The sequence below is a fragment of the Natrix helvetica genome, assembly GCF_964273705.1.
Source record: "Natrix helvetica genome assembly, chromosome: 7".
Classification (NCBI taxonomy): domain Eukaryota; kingdom Metazoa; phylum Chordata; class Lepidosauria; order Squamata; family Natricidae; genus Natrix; species Natrix helvetica.
Genome location: NC_138558.1, coordinates 12,307,350 through 12,330,448, shown reverse-complemented (window position 1 = coordinate 12,330,448; position 23,099 = coordinate 12,307,350). Strand labels below are relative to the sequence as shown.

Below are 23,099 nucleotides of genomic sequence, written 5' to 3'. Positions count from 1 at the left end.
GCATTGCTGGACCTGCTGCTCTTTTTGTGGCCACCACTAAGAGAAGGGGCGTGGTAGCTAGGGTTTGTGGGAGTGGCCTCTGCGAGGCCGTTCCGCGTAGATGGCAGGTGCGTGTGGGGAGCGTAGGGCATGTCCCCCCCCACCAGGAAATGGTGGGGACCAGCTGCGCATGCATTTAAATGTTTTAGTGGAGGGCATATTTTTTGGGGAGGGCTTATTTTAGCGCATGCACTCAAATGCCCGATAGAGCTTATTATCCGGGGAAGTCTTATTTTTAGGGAAACAGGGTAGACCAAGCCAGAAAGTTGTTCAACAAATCTTTAATGAGTTATTTAAATAAATAAAATAAATAAATAAATGAAAGTCTTCAGATGTTACCTGTTGCTTTTAAAAAGTGAGTTAAAGAAAGAGATAGTATTACTTTGAACATTGAATGTACAGAAACATCCTTAATAAAACGTGTTATTTATCATTTTATTTGTTAAATTTAGTTGCAGTCTGCGGGGCTACTCTAGGTAGCTTACGATAAAAAAAGAGGGGGAGATGAAAGGAGAACATAAACAGAACAGAACTAAAATAACAGAACCCACAAAACAAACAGTGAAAAAGGAAAAGAGCTTGAAAATGCCACCAATACTGTATAATAACCAACTAGAGCTGGGAGGGCGGGAAGACAGAGTCTGCCATCAATCCAGCAGTGGTCTCCAGTGTAGAAGTGCCCTTTTTCATAAATATTTCTATAAGTGTTGGCAACCCACTGGTTTGTATTATTTAGTACTATTTTCAGTGCATTAAACTCAACATGTGACCAAACAGGGCAAGAGACCTGAGCATAGAAATGATAGAAACTCAGAAAACACTCTTGCTTTTAACCTAACAGCTGAAAGAGTAGATGCAGTGATAGAACAGGTGGGTTCCTACTAGTTTGGACCAGTTCGTCTGAGAAGGTAGTAATTCAGCCTGCCACGCCCCCGAACCGGTTCTATCGGTGGTGCCATAGGCGCTGCCATCTTGGTTTTTGCTTCTGCACATGCGCAGAAGCATTTTTTTACTACTGTGCATGCACGCGTATCACGAATCAAGTGTGCGCGCCCCCGAAACGCAGCCCTGAGTAAACTGGCAGTAGCAGAAGCCAGACCCCACCCCTGAGTGATAGTCAATACTTACTGCTACTTGCCAGTAAGAGGACACGAGTAATCTGTTGGCTAGATTTTTCTTCACCTACTTATTCCAGTCTAACCAGTGGTGGGTTGCAGGCAGTACGCCCCGGTACGGGCGTACTGGAGCCTGCCTAGAGCACTGGATACCATTCCTGTACAGTGCTCCTGAGGGCCCGCCCGCCCGAGCTCCTTACCTGTCTTTTAAGGCTTCCGCTCTTCTGCGCATGGTGTGTACAGCGCCTGCACGACACTCTGTGGAGCAGCTGGAGCGTCGCAGAGGCTCATGGTGGCGCTAAGACACATGTGCGCACTGTGCACGGTCATGTGGCCGCCGCTGGGCCCGTTCCAACCGGTACGGATCCGGAACCCACCACTGAGTCTAACTCAAGGGAATAACAGGCAAGTTATTGTAATGTCAGAGGGGAAGCATTGCCCTGTCACCATTAAGCCAGTAGTTGATAGTGAGATGGTGGGATAAGATTCCTCAGTCTTCCTCCAGTGCAAAATCCCACAGAGGAATTTCATCTTGCCAAAGATGAGTTGCTCCATCAAGTTCGCATGTAGATGTGAGTAATACAATGTCACTGTGTCATTCACCCTAGAAAGACCCACGTTCTTGAGGATGCTAGTTGTTGGACAAGGAATGCACTGCCAGTCAACCATAGGGCTTTGATCGTAAACGTTAAGGTGTAGATTACCCTTAGTCAGTAGGTCATGGATGCACACCACAGAGCAAACTGATTGTGTTATATTCATCCAGAACATTGAACAGCCCACAGATCTACTTGCTTCCTCTTATCTCTGGCCATTTATGCATATTTTTTCCCTAATTGGTATTTAAGAGCCCTGGTGGCACAGTGGTTAGAATGCAGAACTGCAGACTATTTCTGCTGACTGCCAGACGTTTGGCAGTTTGATTTTCACCAGTTCGAGGTTGACTCCATCCTTCCGAGATCAGTAAAATGAGGACCCAGATTGTTGGGGGCAATATGCTGACTCTGTAAATCACTTGGAAAGGGCTGTGAAGTGGTATATGAGTCTATTTTTGTTTTTTCCTTCCTTCCTTCCTTCCTTCCTTCCTTCCTTCCTTCCTTCCTTCCTTCCTTCCTTCCTTCCTTCCTTCCTTCCTTCCTTCCTTCCTTCCTTCCTTGATTCCTCCCTCCCTCCCTCCTTTCTTTCTTTCTTAACCATACTTTTGCTAGAATGAAAGCTTTGCGATCCGGTTTGGCTTTGCGATTCAAATAGCTATTTCTAGCTTTCCTCAATATTTCATACATGCTGACTTATTTAATAGAAGCAAAATGGAAGCAGTACGGTCCTACAAACTTTTAGGATGATGCAAAGTGCCCAGAGATCAGAATCAGTTTGAGGTTAAAAGGATGCCATCACACTGGGCTCCATTATTAAAGACTGTATGGGGAAGTGGTTATTTACAGAGCAAATGTATGTATTTTTGGGGGTGGGGTGGGGGGAAACTGTGTGCTAATTCAGACAAATTATGGTAACAAAAAATGACACCTCCCTCCCTCCCCACACACACGAAAAAGCACATAACCAAGTTAGGTCAGTGGTGGGCAGATGCTTTGTTTTTAAAATTGAGATATACACTATCTTTTATAGCTACAATTCTGTTTTCCCACGTTTTCACTTAAAATTGGCACGAATTGTTTTTAGTTTTCAATCCGCCTCATTATAGGCTTTCCGATGACCATATGTTGCTGAGCCCTAAATGAAAAAGTGATAGGACTGGTTTTTGTTTGTTTATTTGCACAAGATTCTGTGACAGCTGCTATCTAGATTAGACATGATAGAGCTACCTGTTCAATAATGTCATCTAGTATAATATGATCATACCCTGTAGAAAGAGGTGTGTAAGTTACATACCTCTTCGTGTTATAGGTAGTCCTTGACTTATGACCTCAGTTGAGCCCCGAATTTCCATTGCTAAGCAAGGCAGTTGTTAAGTGAATTTTTGCCCCATTTTGCGACCTTTTTTTGACACAGTTATTAAGCGAATTGCTGAAGTTTTTAAGCCAGTCATGTGATAGTTCAGTGAGTCGGGCTTCCCCTGTTTAACTTTGTCGAAATCCAGCCAGGAAAGTTGCAATGATAGTCAGATGACCCTGGGATCATGTATTATATGCAAATAAATTGCTTTTGAGAACTTAAAGATCCTTTACCGATTAAAATGGATGCTTCTGGGGCAATGGGATAAAATTAACACGATGCATTTTATATGTAGTTTCATATTCTGAAACAAAATATACAAAGCTGCTTGATCATATATACCATCAAGTATGTGGCAACTCTTAGCAACTACAAAGATAGATTTTCTCTATGATTATCTGCCCCTAAAGCTCTTTAAACTATGAAGAGCTCATTAACATTGGAGGCCATCTCTTCTTTCCACCTTTCCGATTATTGGAGCCTTCTCCAGACAACTAGCCTGCACATCCTAAGTTAATTTTAGCCTTGTTGTTTGTGCTTTGAGAGAGAATTCTGGGTTCATTGTTTATTGATCCATTTGTTCCTTTTCTTGAATATCCACGATATTCCCCCCTCCCCAATTATTTTATTAAGAACTAGCCAATAACCCGGCATTGCACGGGTATTTATTTATAAGGGGAAAGTGTCCAGACAAAACCTAATTTCTAATGTTGGATTTTCCCCCTTACCAGAGGGAGCCCCCTTGTGGAGTACTGTGAAGCTGTTACCATGGCAACTCCACAGCGCTGTACAGTAGAAGTCATTTTAAGGCACAACAGACTGTTTCTTAACAGAACACACACACCGAGAGATGTTAGGGGTGTCTTACCCCCACAGTATTTGTTTCCAGAGAGTAAGTCATCTGTGTTCCAAGTTTGGTTGAAATTGCTCGAGGCGTTCCAGAGTTATGCTGGAACATACACGCAGACACACAGACACATATAAGTGAAGGGAATATAAGTCAATACAAAGTACAAAAAAACCCTACATGCCGGTTGTCACCTGAATTTTGATCACAGGATCATGGGGATTGTTGCAACGGTTGTAAGTGTGAAAAACTGTCATAAGTCACTTTTTTCAGTGTTGTTGTAACATTGAATGGTCCCTAAACGAATGGTTGTAAGTCGAGGACTACCTGTATATGTGTTGTGTTCAGAATATAATGCACAGTATGGGAATGATATGCAAGATTCCTTTTCAATCCAGATTGATGAAAGAAAAAATTATTCCTGTTCCAAAAGTATTTTTTCCAAAAGGCCACTGGACTTTCTTGTTTTTTTCTTTTTCTTTTTCTCTGAAAACATTTTGCTTCTCATCTAAGAAGCTTCTTCGGTTCTGAATTTCTTGGATGAGAAGTGAAACATTTTAAGTCCAGTTGCCTTTTGGAAAATGTTTTGGGAGAACCATGACCTGGATGATTTGAGAATATCCTTAAGATGAGATGTTGTCTTGTTATCAGATAGTATATAGCTCATCTGGATTATTTGACATATAATTATTAATGCAAAAATATCTTCTGGAAAAAATGTTGTTGTGATGCTTCTAAAAATAAGAGAAAGAGCAAGTTAGTATGGAAAAGAAAAAAATAAGGTATTTGTAATAATGCAAAAATAATTGCCTATTAAGAGATGAAGTGTATGATAATTCGAACCTGAAATATTCAGTACTTAATTCAATTCTTTGGATAAGAGTCTAATGCTTCATTTTTCCTTCCTGCCTTTAGACATGCATATCATTCAGTGTCAGCAGCATCTTCAGTGTTTCCTTCCAAAAATGCCACTGATGCAAAGTTACACAAAGGAACAATACTACTGCAAAATCTGGATGCCGTTATTATCCATCCGGGAGCTATGCTGGCTATGCTGGATCTTGTGGTCTCTGTTGGGTCAACTACACAGCCAGAAGTGAGAGTCTTATATTGCTTCATTGTGTATCATTCCACTCTCTCTCTCTATAAAAGCCAAATCAACTCACTCATCACGAAATCTCCAGAACTGTACTCCCCCTCCCCACTTGAAAAGAATTCTGTTCCAACTGCCATTTGGGTGTGGGCATGGCCAGTGCATGAATCATCCGGCCTGTGGGCTGGGAGTTTAGACAATGGGGCCAGCCTGAGGGAGAGAAGGAATAGGAGAGGATCAGTGGGGCCAGCCTGAGGGAGAGAAGGGGAGAGGAGAGGATCAATGGGGCCAGCCTGAGGGAGAAAAGGGATAAGATAGGAGAGTCCTCTGTGGGACAAGCCTGAGGGAGAGAAGGGGATAAGAGCAGGGGTCGGTTCCTGCCAGTTCTAAGCTATAGAAGAGGTTCCACAAATCTACAGTGCCATTTAGTACCGGTTCCAGCTTGTAACTTGACAGCTTTAAGACTTGCGCACTTCAATGCCAGAGTTCCTGAGCCAACATGACTGGAGGAGGAATTCTGGGAGTTGAAGTCCACAAGTCTTAAAGCTGTCAAGTTTGAACTTCCCCGGGGTATTTTTTCTAAAGGGTTAGGGGTGCAAGGGTCTTGTAACTTGATAGCTTTAAGACTTGCATGCTTCAAATGCCAGAGTTTCTGAGCCAACATTTTGGTTGCTAAGCAAGAGAGTTATTAAGTGAGTTTCACCACATTTTACAAGTTGGCCACACCCACCCAGTCACATGACTGCCAAGCCACTCCCATTCGGTCACATGGCTGGCAAGCCACTCCCACAAAGCAGGCCACAACTACAGAAGAGGTTCTAAAAACTTTTGAAACCCACCACTGGATAGGAGTGGATCTGTGGGGCAAGCCTGAGGGAGAGAAGGGGAGAGGAGAGGCCGATCGTAACTATTCATTAATTTTCAAGCTGTAAGTGTCGATTTATCAAGCCCATTCACATAGTTTCGTAGCGGAGCACAGGTATCCAGCTAGTGATTTCTATAAACCAGGGTTTCTCAAACTTGATGATTTTCAGATGTGTGGACTCCCAACTCCCTAGAATTCCCCAGCCAGCATGATGCGAATTGAAGTCCACACGGGTTAAAGTAGCCAAGGTTGAGAAAAAGTACTATAAACATAGTGAACTTAAATCTTAGGACATATTTACTGTCTGGAATCTGATAGCACTACTAGTTCAGTTTATTGAAAAAACTTTTGCATTTTGCTTGGCACCTGGAACAACATGTTTACACAATGGCAGGAAACTCAGAGGAAAAAAATTAATTATCCCATTGGTTTCCCCAAAAACATCTCCTTCCAGGTGTTGTCCTATGTATTTTCAATATGCATTAGGAATCTGAGTTTACCTGTGTTACTCGGAGCCAATGTCATGGCTGGTAAGCGGCATAAAATTCCCATTTCTGATCTACATCTATTGTTTGAGTAAGAATGTACAGTTTAGAACAGGAGTGTCAAACTCAATTTCATTGAGGGTCACATCAGGATTGTGTTTGACCTTGGGGGCCTAGGGTGGGCGTGGCTGGGGTAGGCATGGCCAGGATGGGCATGGCCAGCTTGACATCACTGTGTCAGGGGCAGCCAAGTGCTAAGGCAGGACTTTCCTCAGACCCTCCCTCACTCTCATTATAACCTTCCTCCCTTCCTTCCTTTCTTTGTTTTCCTTCCCTCTTCATTCTCCTTTCATCTTCCTTCCCTTCTTTCTTTATTTTTCCTTCCTTGCTCTCTTCACATCTTTCCTTCTTTGTCTTTCCCTTTCTCCTTTCTTGTCCCTTCTTATATGCTCAAATGAAAAAGGGGAAACATTTCTCCTTTTGCTTTGTTTTTAGCTTGTTTTGCAAGCCCTCTGTCAGCAAAAACGGAGCTTGGGGACATACACGCAACGCCCCCACCCGCGGAACCCCATTTTCGCTGGCAGAGGATTGCAGGAGGCCGTCATGACCAAAAATGGAGCCCAGGAGGGCAGCACACGGGCCTCTCAAGCTCCATTTTAGCTGGCAGAGACATTGCAGGCCAGTCCTTTGCCTTTTCCAGGGCGTCCCTGCGGGCCACATCTAAGCACCCCATGGGCTGGATCTGGCCCCCGGGCCTTGGGTTTGACACCTCTGGTTTAGAATAATGTGCAAGTATGTATTCTAATACACTGCTTTTGCTTTATGTGTTTGTAGCATGCCCTGGATCTCCAGCTCGCAGTGGCCAACATCTTGCAATCTCTTGTACACACCGAAAGGAATCAACAAGTAATGTGTGAAGGCGGGCTCCATGCTCGGCTCCTGCAGAAATGCAGTGCTGCTCTTACGGATGAGGACCACTCTTTGCATCCCCCTCTCCAAAGGATGTTTGAAAGGTTGGCTTCTCAGGCGTTAGAACCAATGGTGCTGCGGTAAGTGAGAAACTTTGGCTCAATTCAGATCATTATTGAGAAAGAGTGCAGAGAAGAGCAGAGAAGGTGATTAGGGGACTGGAGGATAAAACATATAAAGAACAGCTGCTGGAATTGGGTATGTCTTGTTTAATTGGGCATGTCTAATTTGATGAAAAAGAAGGACTAGGGGTGACATTATAGCAGTGTTCCAATATTTGTGGGGCTGCCACAAAGAAGAGGGAGTCAAGCTACTCTCCAAAGCACCTGAGGGTAGGACAAGAAGCAATGGATGGAAACTAATCAAGGAGAGAAGTAACTTAGAAATAAACAGAAATTTCCTGATAGTTAGAACAATTAATCAGTGGAACAACTTACCTCCAGAAGTTGTGAATGCTCCAACACTGGAAGTTTTAAAGAAGAGATTGCTAAACCATTTGTCTGAAATAATATAAGGCAGTGTTTCTCAACCTTGGCAACTTGAAGATGTCCGGACTTCAACTCCCAGAATTCCCCAGCCAGGAGTTGACATCCGGACATCTTCAAGTTGCCAAGGTTGAGAAACACTGGTATAAGGTTTCCTCCCTAAGCAGGGGGTTGGACTAGAAGACCTCCAAGATCCCTTCCAACTTTGTTATGCTAAATATTCTAAGCTGGCTTCTCTCCTCTTCTCCAGTTGGTGTAGTTCCTAAAACTACACAATAATGTCAAGCAGTCACATGGATGCTAATGAAATACAGCTAGTCCTCAATCTATGGCTGCAATTGAGCCTCAAACCTCTGTTGCTAGGCAAGACGGTTGTTAGGTGCATTTTGCCCCCATTTTCCGACCTTTCTTGTCCCAGTTGTTAAGTGAATCGCTGCAGTTGTTCAGTTAGTAGTACAGTTGTTAAGTGAATCTGGTTTCCCCATTGACTTTGTTTGTTAGAAGGCAGCCAAAGGTGATCACATGACCCTGGGACTCTGCAACCATCCTAAATATGAGCCAGTTGCCAAGCACCCAAATTTTGATCCCGTAACCATGCCAATGCTGCAATGGTTGTACTAGTGGTGAGTTCCTACAGGTTCGTATCGGTACGGGCGAGCCAGTAGTGGTTTGGCGGCCTGGGTTGCTGGAACCGGCAGCGACCCAGGCCTGCCAGGCCCCTGAACTGGTTCTCCGAATGGCGCCGTAAGCACCACCATCTTGTTTTTTAGTTCTGTGCCTGCGCAGAACAATTGTAATTGCACTGCACATGCAGCGCACATCAAGCGGGTGCGCAGAGCACACACACGAGCAAACTGGCAGTAGTGCCTGCCGGAACCCACCCGTGGGTCGTACGTGTGAAAAATGGTCAAGAACCTTTTTTTAGATCACTACACTAAATGAATGGTAGCCAGTCGAGGTCTATCTGTATACGTCTATTTTGATTACATTTTCTAATGTTGTAAATAAGCAAAATAACAGTAGAAGGACAATTTTAACATACAGTACAGACTTGACATTTTAAATCTCTTTTACCTTGATTTTTTTTAAAAAAATCATCAAAGAGTTCAAGTGAAAGCCTTTAGATTAAGGGATTAAAGATTAAAGTTCAAAGCCATACAGAATCACCTGAAGCTTCTCTTATTTTCCTCCCCGTTATTCTTCTAGGGAATTTTTACGTTTGGGAAATCCTCTGAATTGTGGAGCCTGGGATAAAAAACTGTTGAAACGGTATCGTGTACATAAACCAAGCTCACTCAGTTATGAGCCAGAGATGAGAAGTAAGTGTTCACCGAGTAAAAATGCATCTGGGGTTCTTCTAGCACTACTTAAAATCTAGCAATTCTTCGAGCAAAATCCAGAATGAGTGCTAATGAGATTTGCTCGTGTTATTATAGAGGCCTTTTGGAATAGCAATAGAAAAAGCTGATTGAATACAAGTCTAAAAATCGTTTAACCTTGGCTAAGGAACGAGAAGTGATCTACATTATTACAATGTTGGCGTCTCACTTTTCAGCCTTTCTAGGGATTTTCATTGTCAGGTCTAAGTATTCACTTTTGATAGCAACTCCATAATTTAAGATCTGCAACCATCTTCAAAATCTGATTTCAAATCAAAAATAGAATAAAGCCCTGATAACAATGGTATATCCGATAATTATAACTTCTATTATTGATGATAATAATAGAAGAGTCACATACCTTGATTTGTGATTAAAAGACTGACTGTACTACAGCTATATTTAGTCCAGTGTCTTTAATAGCTGAAGTTTACTTAATAATTTCTATTTCAGTACAAGGCTGAGTAGAAAAAGATTTCTCTTAGCGGGAAGATGACTAAACTGGATTTAGGTAGACATTGTTGTGGAAATTAAAATACATTTGGATGCTACTACCCAGAGGTGGGTTCCTACTGGTTTGGACCAGTTCGGCCGAGTAGGTAGTAACTCGGCTGGCCACGCTCCCGAATCAGTTCTATCGGCGGCAACATAGGTGCCACCATCTTGATTTTTGCTTCTGCATATGCGCAGATGCATTTTTTACCTACTGCGCATAGGTGCGTCGCATGTATCAAGCGCGTGTGCGTGCCCGAAGTGCATCCCTGAGCAAACCGGCAGTAGAAGAAGCCGGGAACCCATCCCTGCTACTACTGTGTTTCCCCAAAAATAAGACCTCCCTGGATAATAAGCTTAATCGGGCTTTTAGGTGATTGCGCTAAAATAAGCGCCCCCTGAAAATAAGCCCCTCTCCTGAAAAGAAGAGCCCTCCCTGAAAATATTTAAACGCATGCGCAACCAGTCCCCGCCATTTCCTCTGGTTAGGTTAGGGAGACAGAGCTGGAAATCAGGTAAGACGGCGAGAAGAACCCCATCTTGTTCCACACGCCCCAAAATAATAAGACTTCCCCGAAAATAAGGCCAAGCGCTTATTTTGGGGCTCGGAGTCTTATTTTCTAGGAAACACTGTATGTGTCATTAAAATGATTGATGGGTTGATTATAGGCCATCGTTGATGTTACCACTTAATGACCACATAGGTAGATTTTCAGTGTGATAATTAACTAGAAGAAAAATAATATCTTAACATTTAATTCACAACCCAATAAAACTGACATAGGGAGGATTTGAGTCTGCTTCAATGAATGATTTCATTGGAATTTCACGAGTTAAAATTTTAAAGATTTTCAATTACTATAAATTGCTTTTGGTTTTTTTTTTGTCTATTATGTATAGCCTTAACTTTTATAACTTCCATCAGCGTTTCGAGGACTGATTTTTATAATCAGTCTAAACATTTTTAGAACCATCTAGTCCATTGCTGGTAGCTGCTCATCCATGTAGAATATGTGAATCACATTTTACAAATATGTGGGATGTAACATCAAGCAACAAGCCTAATTTCCCTCCCCGCCTTTCTCCATTAGCTGAACCTCTTTCCTTTTTTCACGTTTGCTATTAGCACAGCTATTCTTTTTTACACCTCTTTTTTCTTAATTTCTACTATAGATAGCATGGTGACGTCAATGGAAGGTCTTGGTACTGACTGTGTGTTCAGCTTACACGAGGACAGCCACTACAGGATTAGCAAGAGCCTTTTGAAGCCAGCTGAAGGAAGCACTGTGCCTCTGACCAGAGTAAAGTGTTTGGTTTCTATGACAACCCCACATGACATTAGGCTTCACGGATCATCCGTTACGCCCGCCTTTATTGAATTTGACACTTCCCTTGAAGGGTTCGGGTAAGGTCTTTCAAAATCTTTCATCTTAATTCATTGTTCTTCACGGAGGTTTAAGGGGGTAGTTTTGGTTTTACAACCATAAAATGTGACACGGAAGGCTGCTTTGGATGTTACACATTCTTCTGGAACAAAGCTTAAGACCACCCTAAAAAGCATTACTTTTTATGCGTTACAACATCCCCCCCCTCTCTAAAAGTGGCCCTTGTATCCACTTGTCTTAAGTCTGGAAAGGCACCTGTCGTTCACAGAAATATCTGAAAAATATGGCTTGAAGCTTAACACCGCAAAAACCAAGAAAAAACCCGGGGAAAATTATCGGAACAATAAAATTGACAGGGAGGAAAAAGATTGGGAAGAAAAAATATAGAAAAACAAGAAAAAGAAAAAAAAACTAGGTGAATGGGTGGAAGGAAGAGAACATAAAAGAAGTGAAGTTTCAGAGAGACTAAGAGACAATGGTTAGGAAAGGAGGAAAAGAATTTACAGGTAGAATAAAATGAAATATGTTAATATTGTTAATGACACATAGTTAATATGATGTGAGGGAAATCGATTAATCCTATCAATTGTGGATAATTAACTAAGTGAAATGTTTGTTATACAAAATTAAATCTGAGGATATATGTTATCTATAGTAAAAGAGAATAAAAAGATGGAAATGGAGTGCTAAATTTGATTAACTTGGAGAGGCAAATAATGATATTGTTTATTAAGAAGAAATTAATTCTAAGATGGAAAATATGGAAAGACAATTATATGGCTGAAATTGGAAATGGAAATACGATGTAAAATGAATTAGGCCTATGAGAAGATTTTAAGGGGGAAAACATGGACAACACTCTGTTTATAAAAGAAGATAAATATATAACAAAAAAAAAAAACCTTTGTTTAAAAAAAAAAACCCAAGATCATGGTCGTCAGCAAACAACCCATTAATTTACCACTGATAAATTCAGAAGGAATACCACTAGAAAAAGTTGAAAGGATCACGTACCTCGGTTTTAATTTACATGAAAACTGGGACATGGTCAGTGAAGTAAAGACAAGGATAGAGAGAGCTTGAACAGCATTCTTCAAAATGAAAAAGATCTTCTGCAGTCATGACATAAACCTAAGACTGAAAATCTGGCTTGTCAGATGTTACATCTTTTCTATCCTGCTGTACGGAGTGGAGAGTTGGTCTCTGACAGAAAACCACTTGAAGAAACTAGAAGAATTTGAAATGTGGATGTTACGTATAAGCTGGGTTAAGAAAATCGCAAATGAGGAGGTGATAAACCACCTGGGAAAGCCAAGGGAGGTCATCAAAGCCATTAAAAAGCGAAAGAATATTTTGGACCTGTGATGCGACACCCAGGAAAATACAGCATCCTTCACTTAATCCTCCAGGGAAAGATTGAAGGCAAATGAGGTCCAGGCAGAAAAAGAACATCATGGCTTCAAAATCTAAGGGACTGGTTTGGACAAAGCTCAGCAGCACTTTTCCATGCGGCTGTTGACAAAAATAGGATTGCCAACATGATCGCCAATGTTCAGTGACGGATATGGCACAAAAAGAAGAGCACAGAAAGCTCTATATAATTCATTATGTGGTTTACAGCTGTTGCTTGGATTTAATTTTACACGTCTTAACAGCAGCTAGAATTGTGTTTGCACAACAGTGGAAAAATGAAGAGAGCCCTACAGAGGAAAATGTAATAAAAAAATATTAGAATGTGCAGAAATGGATAGATTAACACTTAAAATTAAGGAGAAGGAAGAAACGGAATTTTTTTTTAACATGGGATTTGTAGCAAAAACAGAAGTTAGAAATTTAAAAGCATAAGAGAATGATTAAATACATAGCGAAGGTTCACTAAAATGGATAAGCAAATACTATTATTATTATTATTATTATTATTAGTAGTAGTAGTAGTAGTAGTAGTAGTATTACTATGTGATCATTATTAATGTTTTGAATATTATTGTTAGTATTATGATTACTAAAATTAATTGTACCCAGAAATTGCTTGGATTTTTGATGTACTTGTGCCATAAAGAAATTTAGATTGTGAAAGCATAATGTGAGTTTATAACGTTCTGTATTTCACTTGCTAAAATATTGAATTATCTCCTTAAAATATCCTTATTCCTGTCTTTAGAAGAAGAAAAAAAACCAGGGAGATAGGATGTAATTCTAGTTCAGTGATTACACATCAAAATTGCGAAGTAGATCCACAATGTGTCATTTTGCCATCTTCCTTCCAACACACACACACACACACACACACACTCACACACACAAATGCAATCTTTGATTTTGAATGACATAGCTGCTGTCTGATTGATGTTTCCCACGGTTTGTTAATCATGGGTCTTATTCAAAGAACATGAGCAAGTACTTCATTTTCCGGAATGGAGACAAATGTACCATCAAACAGACAGGTGGAAAGCAAATGGCAAATGTCTCCTGACATTTTGGAAATATTTATGGGAGGCGGGAAAACATATTTTGGGTCCAATAAATGGAACAGTGATGCAAAACGATGAGGGAACATCATGCATGTGGGTGCAACTGAGAGGAAGGGCGTTATTTATTAATTTTGAAGTATGACAGTTTTATTTTAGGCTTACGGGAAAATTTCTACTGCTTCCCCCCCTCAAAATTCGAGAAAACCATGCCGGCTTATTGGTTTGGGGTTTCCGGGTGGCTGCTCTCTTGTGAGCAGGCGCCCAAAGAGCCAGGCACAGCCTCAGGGGCAAACGGCTGTGTTGCGCTGTAGCAGCAGCACAACAAAGCTGCCATGAGGTGACCACGCTCATGAGCAGCCACCTGGCAACACCCCTTTCTAGCCAGGCAGAGCGCCACTTACCAACCCAGAAATATCCCAAAGGCTCTAAGGCGCGTGTCGCTCTGCTCGGCTGGAAAGAGAGGTTGCGCGAGCACTTGTTCTGCCTTCAGCTCGTGTGCCTCCCGGCCTCACCATGCCCAACTCTCCCTGCAGGGCTGGGCCAGGGCGCCACCGCCGCCCCGCTGCTGCCATCATGCTCCGAGCATAACCGGCTTCCAAACTCCGGAGATCCGCTGCCAAGTCTACTGGCAGCGGCTGCTCTGGGACTAAGCTCTATGGTTGTGGGCTGGCTGTGGAAAGACCAGAGTCTTCCAGCGCCCTGGCCCAGCCCTGCAGGGAGAGTTGGGCATGGTGAGGCAGGGAGGCACGCGAACTGGAGGCAGAACAAGTGCTCGCGCAACCTCTCTTTCCAGCCGGGCAGAGCGCCATGTGGCTTAGCGCCTTTGGGATATTACTGGTTTGGTGAGTGATGCTCTGCCCAGCTGGAAAGGGGTGTTGCCGGGCGGCTGCTCGTGAGAGCAGCTGCCCCGCAACCCCCCGGTCCAGCTAGGCACAGTGCCACCCACCACCCTAGCGTTATCCCAAAGGCGTCAAGCAATGTGAGTGCCTTTGCCCCCCCTCCCCCGGCTCCTGCGGCTTTGCGCCTTCGGGATATCGCTAGGTTGGTGAGTGGCACTTTGCCTGGCTGGAGGGGGGGGGATGTCCAAGGGACTTATTATTGGGGGAGGGCATATATTTTTGCCCACAGGAAAAATATGGCATGGTCTTATTATCAGGACATGTCATAATTTTGGGGAAACACAGTAGAAAGTTAAAAACATTAAAACCAAAGACATTAGTTTATATTTTACTGGGTTTTTAAAAATTCAATAAAGATATATAGTTTCAAAAATATAATCTAGGTAATGTACAGTTTACTATGATATGTGGCTGGCTTGACAACCTGTGATTCATTCGGTCATCATTTCAGAGATAGATTCCACTTACAATCACAATGGAGCCAAAATTACCGTTGCTAATCAAGACAATTGTTAAGTGAGCTTTGGCCCAATTTTTCAGCTTTTCTTTCCACAATTGTTAAGTGAATCATTGCCGTTATTAAATTAGTAACACGGTTATTAAGTGAATCTGGCTTCCGCATTGCTTGTCAAAAGGTCGCAAAAAGTGATCCCATGACTCTGGGACATTGCAACCATCATAAATACATGCCAGTTGCTAAATATCTGAATTTTGATCTTTAAGTTGGCCTACTTGAAGTAAGTTGATTGCCCTGTAAGGCACTGTTTCTTCCAACTGAAGGTTACAAACAGACAAGCAGAACAATTTTAATAATGTATTAATGTTACTGTCATTGGTTTTAGGCCCAGATAACTTGCAAAAGAGCAAGCTTTTGATCTAATTTATTGTAAATATTGCTGATTTCATTTATCGTTCAGAAACTGCTCCTAATTCATTCATCTCTCTTTTATAGTTGCCTGTTCTTACCTAGTTTGGCACCTCACAATGCACCAACCAATAATGTTGTTACTACAGGACTGATTGATGGCACTGTAGTCAGTGGAATTGGAACTGGTGAGTCCTTGACTGTTGTCCACTTAGATCAGGGGTGGGAAACTATGGCCCTTTTATGACGTGTGAACTTCAACTCCCAGAATTCCTTTAACCAGCCATACCGGCTCAGAAAATTCTCAAGCGTTGACATCCACAAGTCATAAAGGCGGCATAGTTCCCCACCTCCGGCTTGCTTAGATACATGTGTTTTGTGTATTGTTTTCTGAGGGAAGCAGTGTGAGATCTTAATTTTCATACTTGGTATATAACAGGGGTATCAAATTCGATTTCATTGAGGGCCACATCAGGGTTGTGTTTGACCTTGGGGGGCTGGGGTGGGTGTGGCAAGCTCGACGTCACTCATGTTGGGGGCACCTGTAGTGGCCCAAGTGTTCTGCCAGCAAAAATGGGCTCCCGAACTCCATTTAAGGCTGCGACAGCCTCCTGTAACCCTCTGCCAATGAAAGCGGAGCTCGGGGGGGGGGGGGAGGGCTGCCTGAGGTCCTCCCAAGCTCCATTTTTGCTGGCAGAGGCACCGTGGGCCAGTCCTTTGCTGTTTTCAGGGCAGCCTCACGGGCCACATCTAAGCATCCTGCGGGCTGGCTCTGGCCCCCGGGATTTGAGCTTCACACCCCTGATATATAAACTCATACTAGGATGGCTAACCTTTTTGGTGCTAAGTGCCCAAAGCGTGCATGCACACAACCCCAAAATGCAATGCGAGTGCCCCCGTGCATTCAGCCCCCCATGCCTGCAGCCCCCCTCCCCTCATTTATTTTTGGCTTCCAGGTTGGTGCAGGAAGCCTTCCAGGCCTAAAATGGGACACGGGGAGAGGCCCCCCCCCCAGAACACGTGCCCTGCCTTTCACACATGTGCAGCAGAGATCCAAAAACCAGCTGGCTGGCGTGAGGCATGCGCGCATGCACAGTGAAGCTGGGCTGGGGCAACGACTGGCGTGCCTGCAGAGAGGGCTCTGCGTGTCACCTTTGGCATAAGTGCCATAGGTTCGCCATCGTGGTACTAGGACCTTTGTGTCAGGATGGTATTGTTTTTAACCGAATGATCTCTTGATGACCTATTCTTGGTTACATTTTTTCATGAAGGCAAAATACCAGTGTTCCATTATATTGTGGGAATATCATAAGCAGAGAAAAGTGGCAGAAGAGTTACAACAACTCAATTTAACTGACTATTAGAGCATAGCTGAATCCTCTTAACAATTGGGTGAACCATTTAATGTACAGATTTTGTGTGATATAAATCACTGGAAGCCTATAGAAAATGGGTTGCATATAAATGGAAAGGAGGGAAGGAGGGAGCTTTCAGTACATTGTGTCAGCATTTCTCTTCCTTTTATACACTAGGAAAAAAAGGGGAAATAATATAGGAAAATGTTTAGTAATTGGCTGCAAGAAGTCGAAACAGGTAACAAGTATCATACACTTTTTATGTGATTGAATATATATCACTTCTATATTTACTGTTCAGTAGCAATAGTGAGGGACGCAGTGGCTCAGTGGCTAAGACGCTAAGCTTGTCAATCAAAAAAGTCGACGGTTTGAATGCCTAGCGCCTCATAACGGAGTGAGCTCCTGTTACTTGTCCCAGCTTCTGCCAATCTTGCCGTTTGAAAGCATGTAAAAATGCAGGTGGAAAAATAGGGACCACCTTTGGTGGGAAGGTAACAGCGTTTCATGCATCTTCAGCATTTAGTCATGCTGGCCACATGACCACAGAGACGTCTTTGGACAGCGCTGGCTCTTCGGTTTTGAAACAGAGAGGAGCACCGCCCCCTAGAGTTGGGAACGACTAGCACATATGTGCGAGGGGAACCTTTACCTTTAGCAACTGCAAAGTGTGGGCAGTGATTCCTAGATGCATTAATGAATTACTTAATTTCATGTCCTTTCATATTTTTTATTTGTTTGATGTAGATAAGGTTTTTATACTAAATTATTATTATACAATTGTATCACAGTGGCCAGTTGTTTCGCCTGATTTGGCATTGATTACTAGTTGGGCCCCACCGAGAGGCCTAGGACTTCGTAACTTATTACGACAAATAATAAATCATTTGTAAATTATTATTATTATTATTATTATTATTATTATTATTATTATTATTATTATTATTATTATTTAATCATGTACAATTAGCCCACAATGCATGGTGACTGAACATGCATTAGTAAGATGGATGTACTTTTGAAAGAAGTTATCTACTAAAGCATTTTAAAAAAAATAAGTAATATTTTTATTTTTACCTCTTCTAGAAATTCATAGGATCCAGCTGTGTAGACATCTGCAAGATTAAAATATTTAACCTAGACATGTAAAGAATTTGGAGAAAGAGTTAATAGCTAATTTCCTGCCATTTTTCTCTTACAGGAGAGCGGCTTTTCCCACCTCCATCTGGATTAAGCTTTTCAAGTTGGTTTTGTGTGGAACATTTTAGCACAGCCCCAAATTATCATCCAATTAGGTTACTTACAATTGTGAGGCGAGCCAACAGCTCCGAACAGCACTATATATGCCTCGCTATCGTCCTTTCAGTAAAAGACAGATCCCTTATTGTTTCAACTAAAGAAGAACTGCTTCAGAATTATGGTAAGAACCAGCCTGTCTAGAGATATTTCATCCATATTTCTTTCTTTTTCATTTTAGGACAATCACATCCACAATCACTCCACGCACACGTGGAAATGTATGACTAGTTTTTCTTTTTCCCTAATTACTTACATAGGAATTATTCTTTATACTATTTATGTTGTTTGTATTTTTTTTGTCACAGATTGCACCAATGAGGCTAAAATCAATTCCGTTGTATACATGATGTACAATGGCAATAACGGCTATACTTAGATCAAGCATCATTTTGAAATAACATTCCTGCTCCAGCAAAGCATGATGGGTTACATGGGAGAATAAGCAATGAGCAGGAGCAGTTTTTAAGGCTTCTACACAAGCTAAGGTTCTAAACTTGGAAGTCTTAATTTGTTGAGGATCCTGAATTTGGAATTATTGAAATCTAACCCAAGTATGATGAAGAGGTTCTTCAGCTAATTTTCCCTTTCTGCTACAATAACTTAAAACAGATAGTCCTCAACTTGCAACCAAAATGGAGTTTGCCATTCACGGTCGTAAGTCGTGATGGTTGTAAATTAGCTTACCCACACAACTGACTCAATTTTAGAACTTACTTTCTGCCCCCCAAAAAAGTTATAAAATTGAGTGCAGGACAATGCAAACGGCCATAATCTGGGCCAGTTGTGCCGAGCGCCCAACATGGAGTCTTGGCCACACAGGGAATTGGCTGATGGAATTTCAGAATTGGGTTGTAAGTACCCCTTTGGAAGTTTGCCATAAATTTAGTGCATCGCTAAATGACCAGTCGTAACTCAAGAACTACCTGTAGGTAGTTGAAAAGTAACTTTTTAATGTTGCTAGTAATGAAAGTTAAATCCCTGTGATTCCCTTCCAAATGGCTTGCCTAGTAAATGTAAATGGGTAGTCTATGAAAACTACCATACATTTATTAATTAATTCCAATGTAGTCTTAACTTAAAAGGGGTGCGGTGGCTCAGTGGCTAAGACACTGAACTTGTCGATCAGAAAGTTCATTGGTTCAGCGGTTCGAATTCTTAGTGCCGCGTAACGGAGTGAGCTCCTGTAACTTGTCCCAGCTTCTGCCAATCTAGCAATTTGAAAGCCCATAAAAATGCAAGTAGAAAAATAGGAACCACCTTTAGTGGGAAGGTAACAGCATTCTGTGCACCTTTGGCGTTTAGTCATGATGGCCACGGAGACGTCTTCGGACAGCGCTGGCTCTTTGGCTTTGAAACGGAACAGAGCACCACTCCCTAGAGTCGGGAACGACTAGCACATATGTGTGAGGAGAACCTTTACCTAGTCTTAACTTTGATTTTTTCCCCCGTGTTTCTTTATTGTGATGGTGTACTGAATGCAAACATTCAAGTGATCAACTGCTTTGTACTCTGACTTTCTAATGTTTTGATTTGACAAATCTGAAGCCAAATTAGAGGGCCGTGCTCAGGGGCTATTATTTTTAATGGGGAATTGTGCATACCAAACTATTTGGGATTTACTTCTTTTGGAGTTTAGCCATTGCCAATATCCGTTGGCAACTGAAATGTTCAATCTTCTTTTGTCTCCAGCTGATGACTTCAATGAGGAGTCCTCCTGCTATGAGATTCTGCCCTGTTGCGCTCGCTTTCGTTGTGGTGACTACATAGTGGAAGGCCAGTGGCATCACATGGTTCTGGTAATGAGCAAAGGCATGCTGAAAAATAGTACTGCTGCACTTTACATTGATGGACAGCTGATTAATACTGTAAAGGTAAATTCAGAGTCTGTAGCACCTACCCCTTACTAGAAAATATATGTCATAGTGTATATTCAAAAGTGCTGTTGGCAGTGGCTTTATGTTGGTTCAGAGACGCAATGTTAAAGACACTGATTTTGTTCAGCTGGAAAGGTGACAGCCCGGGTTTGAGATGCTCGGATCTCAAACCCGGGCCGTCACCTTTCCAGCACCACGTGATGGGGTGAGCTCCCGTTTCTTGCCTCAGCTCCTGCCCATCTAACAGTTCCAAAGCATGCAAATGCAAGTAGATAAATAGGTACCAGTTCGTTGGGAAGATAACAGTGTTCTGTGTGCCTTGGCGTCTAGTCATGCTGGTTACATGACCACAGAAGTGTCTTTGGACAATCCTCCCTTAGCTAAGACAAGCATCGCCCCCTAGAGTTGGACATGATTGGACAGGGGAAACCTTTAACTTTTATATTGTTTTATTTTGTGACATTAAGTTCATGTTTGCTTGTACGAGGGTTATAAAAACAGGTTGTTTAATGCCCAAGATATCATGAAATGGGGGCAAAACCACTACTTGGTTCCCCCCCCCCCCAGCCTAGTCAAAATTGAAGAAGGGGGAATTTGATTCTTTTCGTCTACTATCTTTAGGTAAAAGGTGCCCCATGCCAATTCTCCAATCAGGAGGAAACCTTCCCTTCTGTTACTCCTTAGGAGAGATGAATGATCTCCCTATAAAGTAACAGATTAGATGAAATATATGAAAATGTGTAACAGAGGTCATTGTAGGAAAAGAGCAGATTGAGCTGGGGAGCGGAGTTAGGTGCATCATCAGCTTAGAATCATTACGATACCACAAACGCTCTTAAGTACAACCCCTCCCGAGTTCCATTGATCCTTATCTGGTACCAATTCAGCATTGAACTTTACTTGATCAGATTCTGAGCCGCAGTGGCGCAGTGGTGAGAGTGCAGTACTGCAGGCTACTTCTGCTGACTGCCAGCTGCTTGTATTTGGCAGTTCAAATCTCACGAGGCTCAAGGTTGACTCAGCCTTCCATCCTTCCTAGGTGGGTAAAATGAGGACCCAAATTATTGGGGGACAATATGCTGACTCTGTAAACTGCTTAGAGAGGGCTGTAAAAGCACTGCGAAGTGGTATATAAGTCTAAGTGCTATTGCTATTCTTGTGTATTATGCTGCAATCTTAAAAATGGTCCTGATTTTTGCGTTGGACAGGCACCTTGCTCCTTCCGCTCTTCCACCATGAAAATGAGGGGGTGCAGAAAATTGTGGGTGGAGCGGGGGGAGAGGGGAATATAGGGAGAACTGGCTGTACAGTGGGACCTTGGATGCCTACCGTAATCCATTCCAGGACTTCGGTCGGCACCCAATTTGGTCGTGGCGTGGCTGTGTTTATTCGGCACCCGAGGATGCGTTCGTGACCTGAGTGAAACATTTAGCGGATTGTCTGAACCATTCAGCACCCAAGGTTCCACTGTATTTCTTATCCTCCGTGGTATTGTCTGATGCCTAAAAAATAAAAAATAAATCTCTCCTTAAATACATCTGAAGGTTATGGTTATGTTTATACAGTATATTCACCCTCTTAAATGCAGGCTTAATACATGCAGCTTTCATCAGATTGAAACATTCATAAATAGATTATGTATATTTTTAATTGGACAGCAGCCTGAATAAACATTGGCTTTGCTTTCTTAGCACATAGAAATGTCAAAATAAGCTACATATGGTGCTAGTTTTGTTGATTTCTTATGTACGTAGAGCAAGATAATAGAAAATAGCTAGATGGTTTGGTGCAGTGGTGGCAGTATATCCCAGTACGAGCATACCGGTGCCTGCCCGGAGCCTTCCGCCTGTCATCCTTACCTGTCTTTAAACTCTTCGGCGCTTCCACGCACGGCATGTACAGTGCCTATGCAATGTTCCGCTGAGCAGCTGGAGTGTCACGCAGGCGTCGCTGGAGGGTAGGACGCATGCACACAATGTGCATGTGTCCGCATGCACTTTGTGGGTTCATGTGGAGGACGCCAGGCCCCGGTACCGGTTGCAATGGGATCAGAACCCACCACTGGTTTGGTGGCAGCCTATGGGGATTAATTATAGGTAGAGCATGTAACTTTATTTGTCTATAGGATAGGTATGATAGTCTTGCATTAATGTTATTTTACAGTTTCACTATATTCACAGTAGCCCTGGCAGTTCAAGTTGTGCCAATCCACCAATAGTTAGTACAGTTTATGCCTATATAGGCACACCACCTGCCCAGCGGCAGCTCTCATCACTCGTCTGGCGGTTGGGACCAACCCATTTCCTAGAAGAAGTCTTACCTCCATCAAGCATTAGCACAATTTACGAACTTGGCCCAAACTATGTTGGAAGTTTCCAAGCTGTCTATATGCCTTGTAAGTACAACAAATCCTAATTTAAATACCTTCTTTTTTAAAATGACTTTTGACAATATATCTTTATTTTATTTTTCAAAAGCACAGTATTTTGATCGTATTTTGTAAAGGGGCAAGAAGCTACTCCTCAGAAATATTTTAGTTTGGGCTTCGGGATAAAAAGAGGAAAAGACACACAGAAGCCAGTTGTGATCCAGTCTCTACTGCTGATTTTACTAGGTGTAAACGTAGAGAGGCTTCTAGGTAAACAGGTTTGAAATTGTGATATTACCGTATTTTTCGGAGTATAAGACGCACCAAGGTTTTGAAGAGGCAAATTTTAAAAAAAGTTTTTGCACTCTGCAAACCTCCCCAAAACAGCCCGTTTTTTGCTAAAACGGGCCCGTTTGCCCCCAAAAGGCATGAATAGCCTTTAGGGGGCTTGCAGAGTGCTCCTGGGGGTGGGGGCTATCAAAAACAAGCACAAAACATCCCATTTTTGGTAAAGAAATTGCATGCATAGCCTTTAGGAGGGTTATTGAGTACTCCTGGGGGCTGCGGGGGGGGGGGGCAAAATTGAGCAAAAAACTGCCCGTTTTCACTCATTTCTACCTTCCCCAGCCCCCAGGAGCTCTCTGAAAGCCTTCTACAAGCTCTGGAGGCGCGGTTTCGGGAGGCAAAAAATGCTGTATTGAGTGTATAAGACGCACCCAGATTTTCAGCCTCTTTTTTGAGGGAAAAAGGTGTGTCTTATACTCTGAAAAATTCAATAGTTTTTTCTGAGATTATGTGGAAAACAAGATTTTGTAAATTATAATTATAACGATATGATCAGCGTTTATCAAATAAACAATC

At 42.3% G+C, this 23,099-nt stretch overlaps 1 protein-coding gene across 4 annotated transcripts in view; it reads left to right on the top strand.

Annotated features, from left to right (window-relative positions):
* Window positions 1–23,099, top strand: part of WDFY3 (WD repeat and FYVE domain containing 3) — a 215,066-nt gene that overhangs the window by 93,460 nt on the left and 98,507 nt on the right. For all 4 annotated transcript variants that reach the window (XM_081959189.1, XM_081959187.1, XM_081959188.1 and 1 more), the window contains exons 13-20: window positions 4,870–5,050; window positions 7,232–7,446; window positions 9,058–9,170; window positions 10,896–11,127; window positions 15,430–15,530; window positions 17,899–18,117; window positions 19,686–19,867; window positions 22,034–22,265. In XM_081959189.1, the coding sequence (XP_081815315.1) occupies window positions 4,870–5,050; window positions 7,232–7,446; window positions 9,058–9,170; window positions 10,896–11,127; window positions 15,430–15,530; window positions 17,899–18,117; window positions 19,686–19,867; window positions 22,034–22,265 (1,475 nt within the window). The remainder of the gene's footprint in view (window positions 1–4,869; window positions 5,051–7,231; window positions 7,447–9,057; window positions 9,171–10,895; window positions 11,128–15,429; window positions 15,531–17,898; window positions 18,118–19,685; window positions 19,868–22,033; window positions 22,266–23,099) is intronic.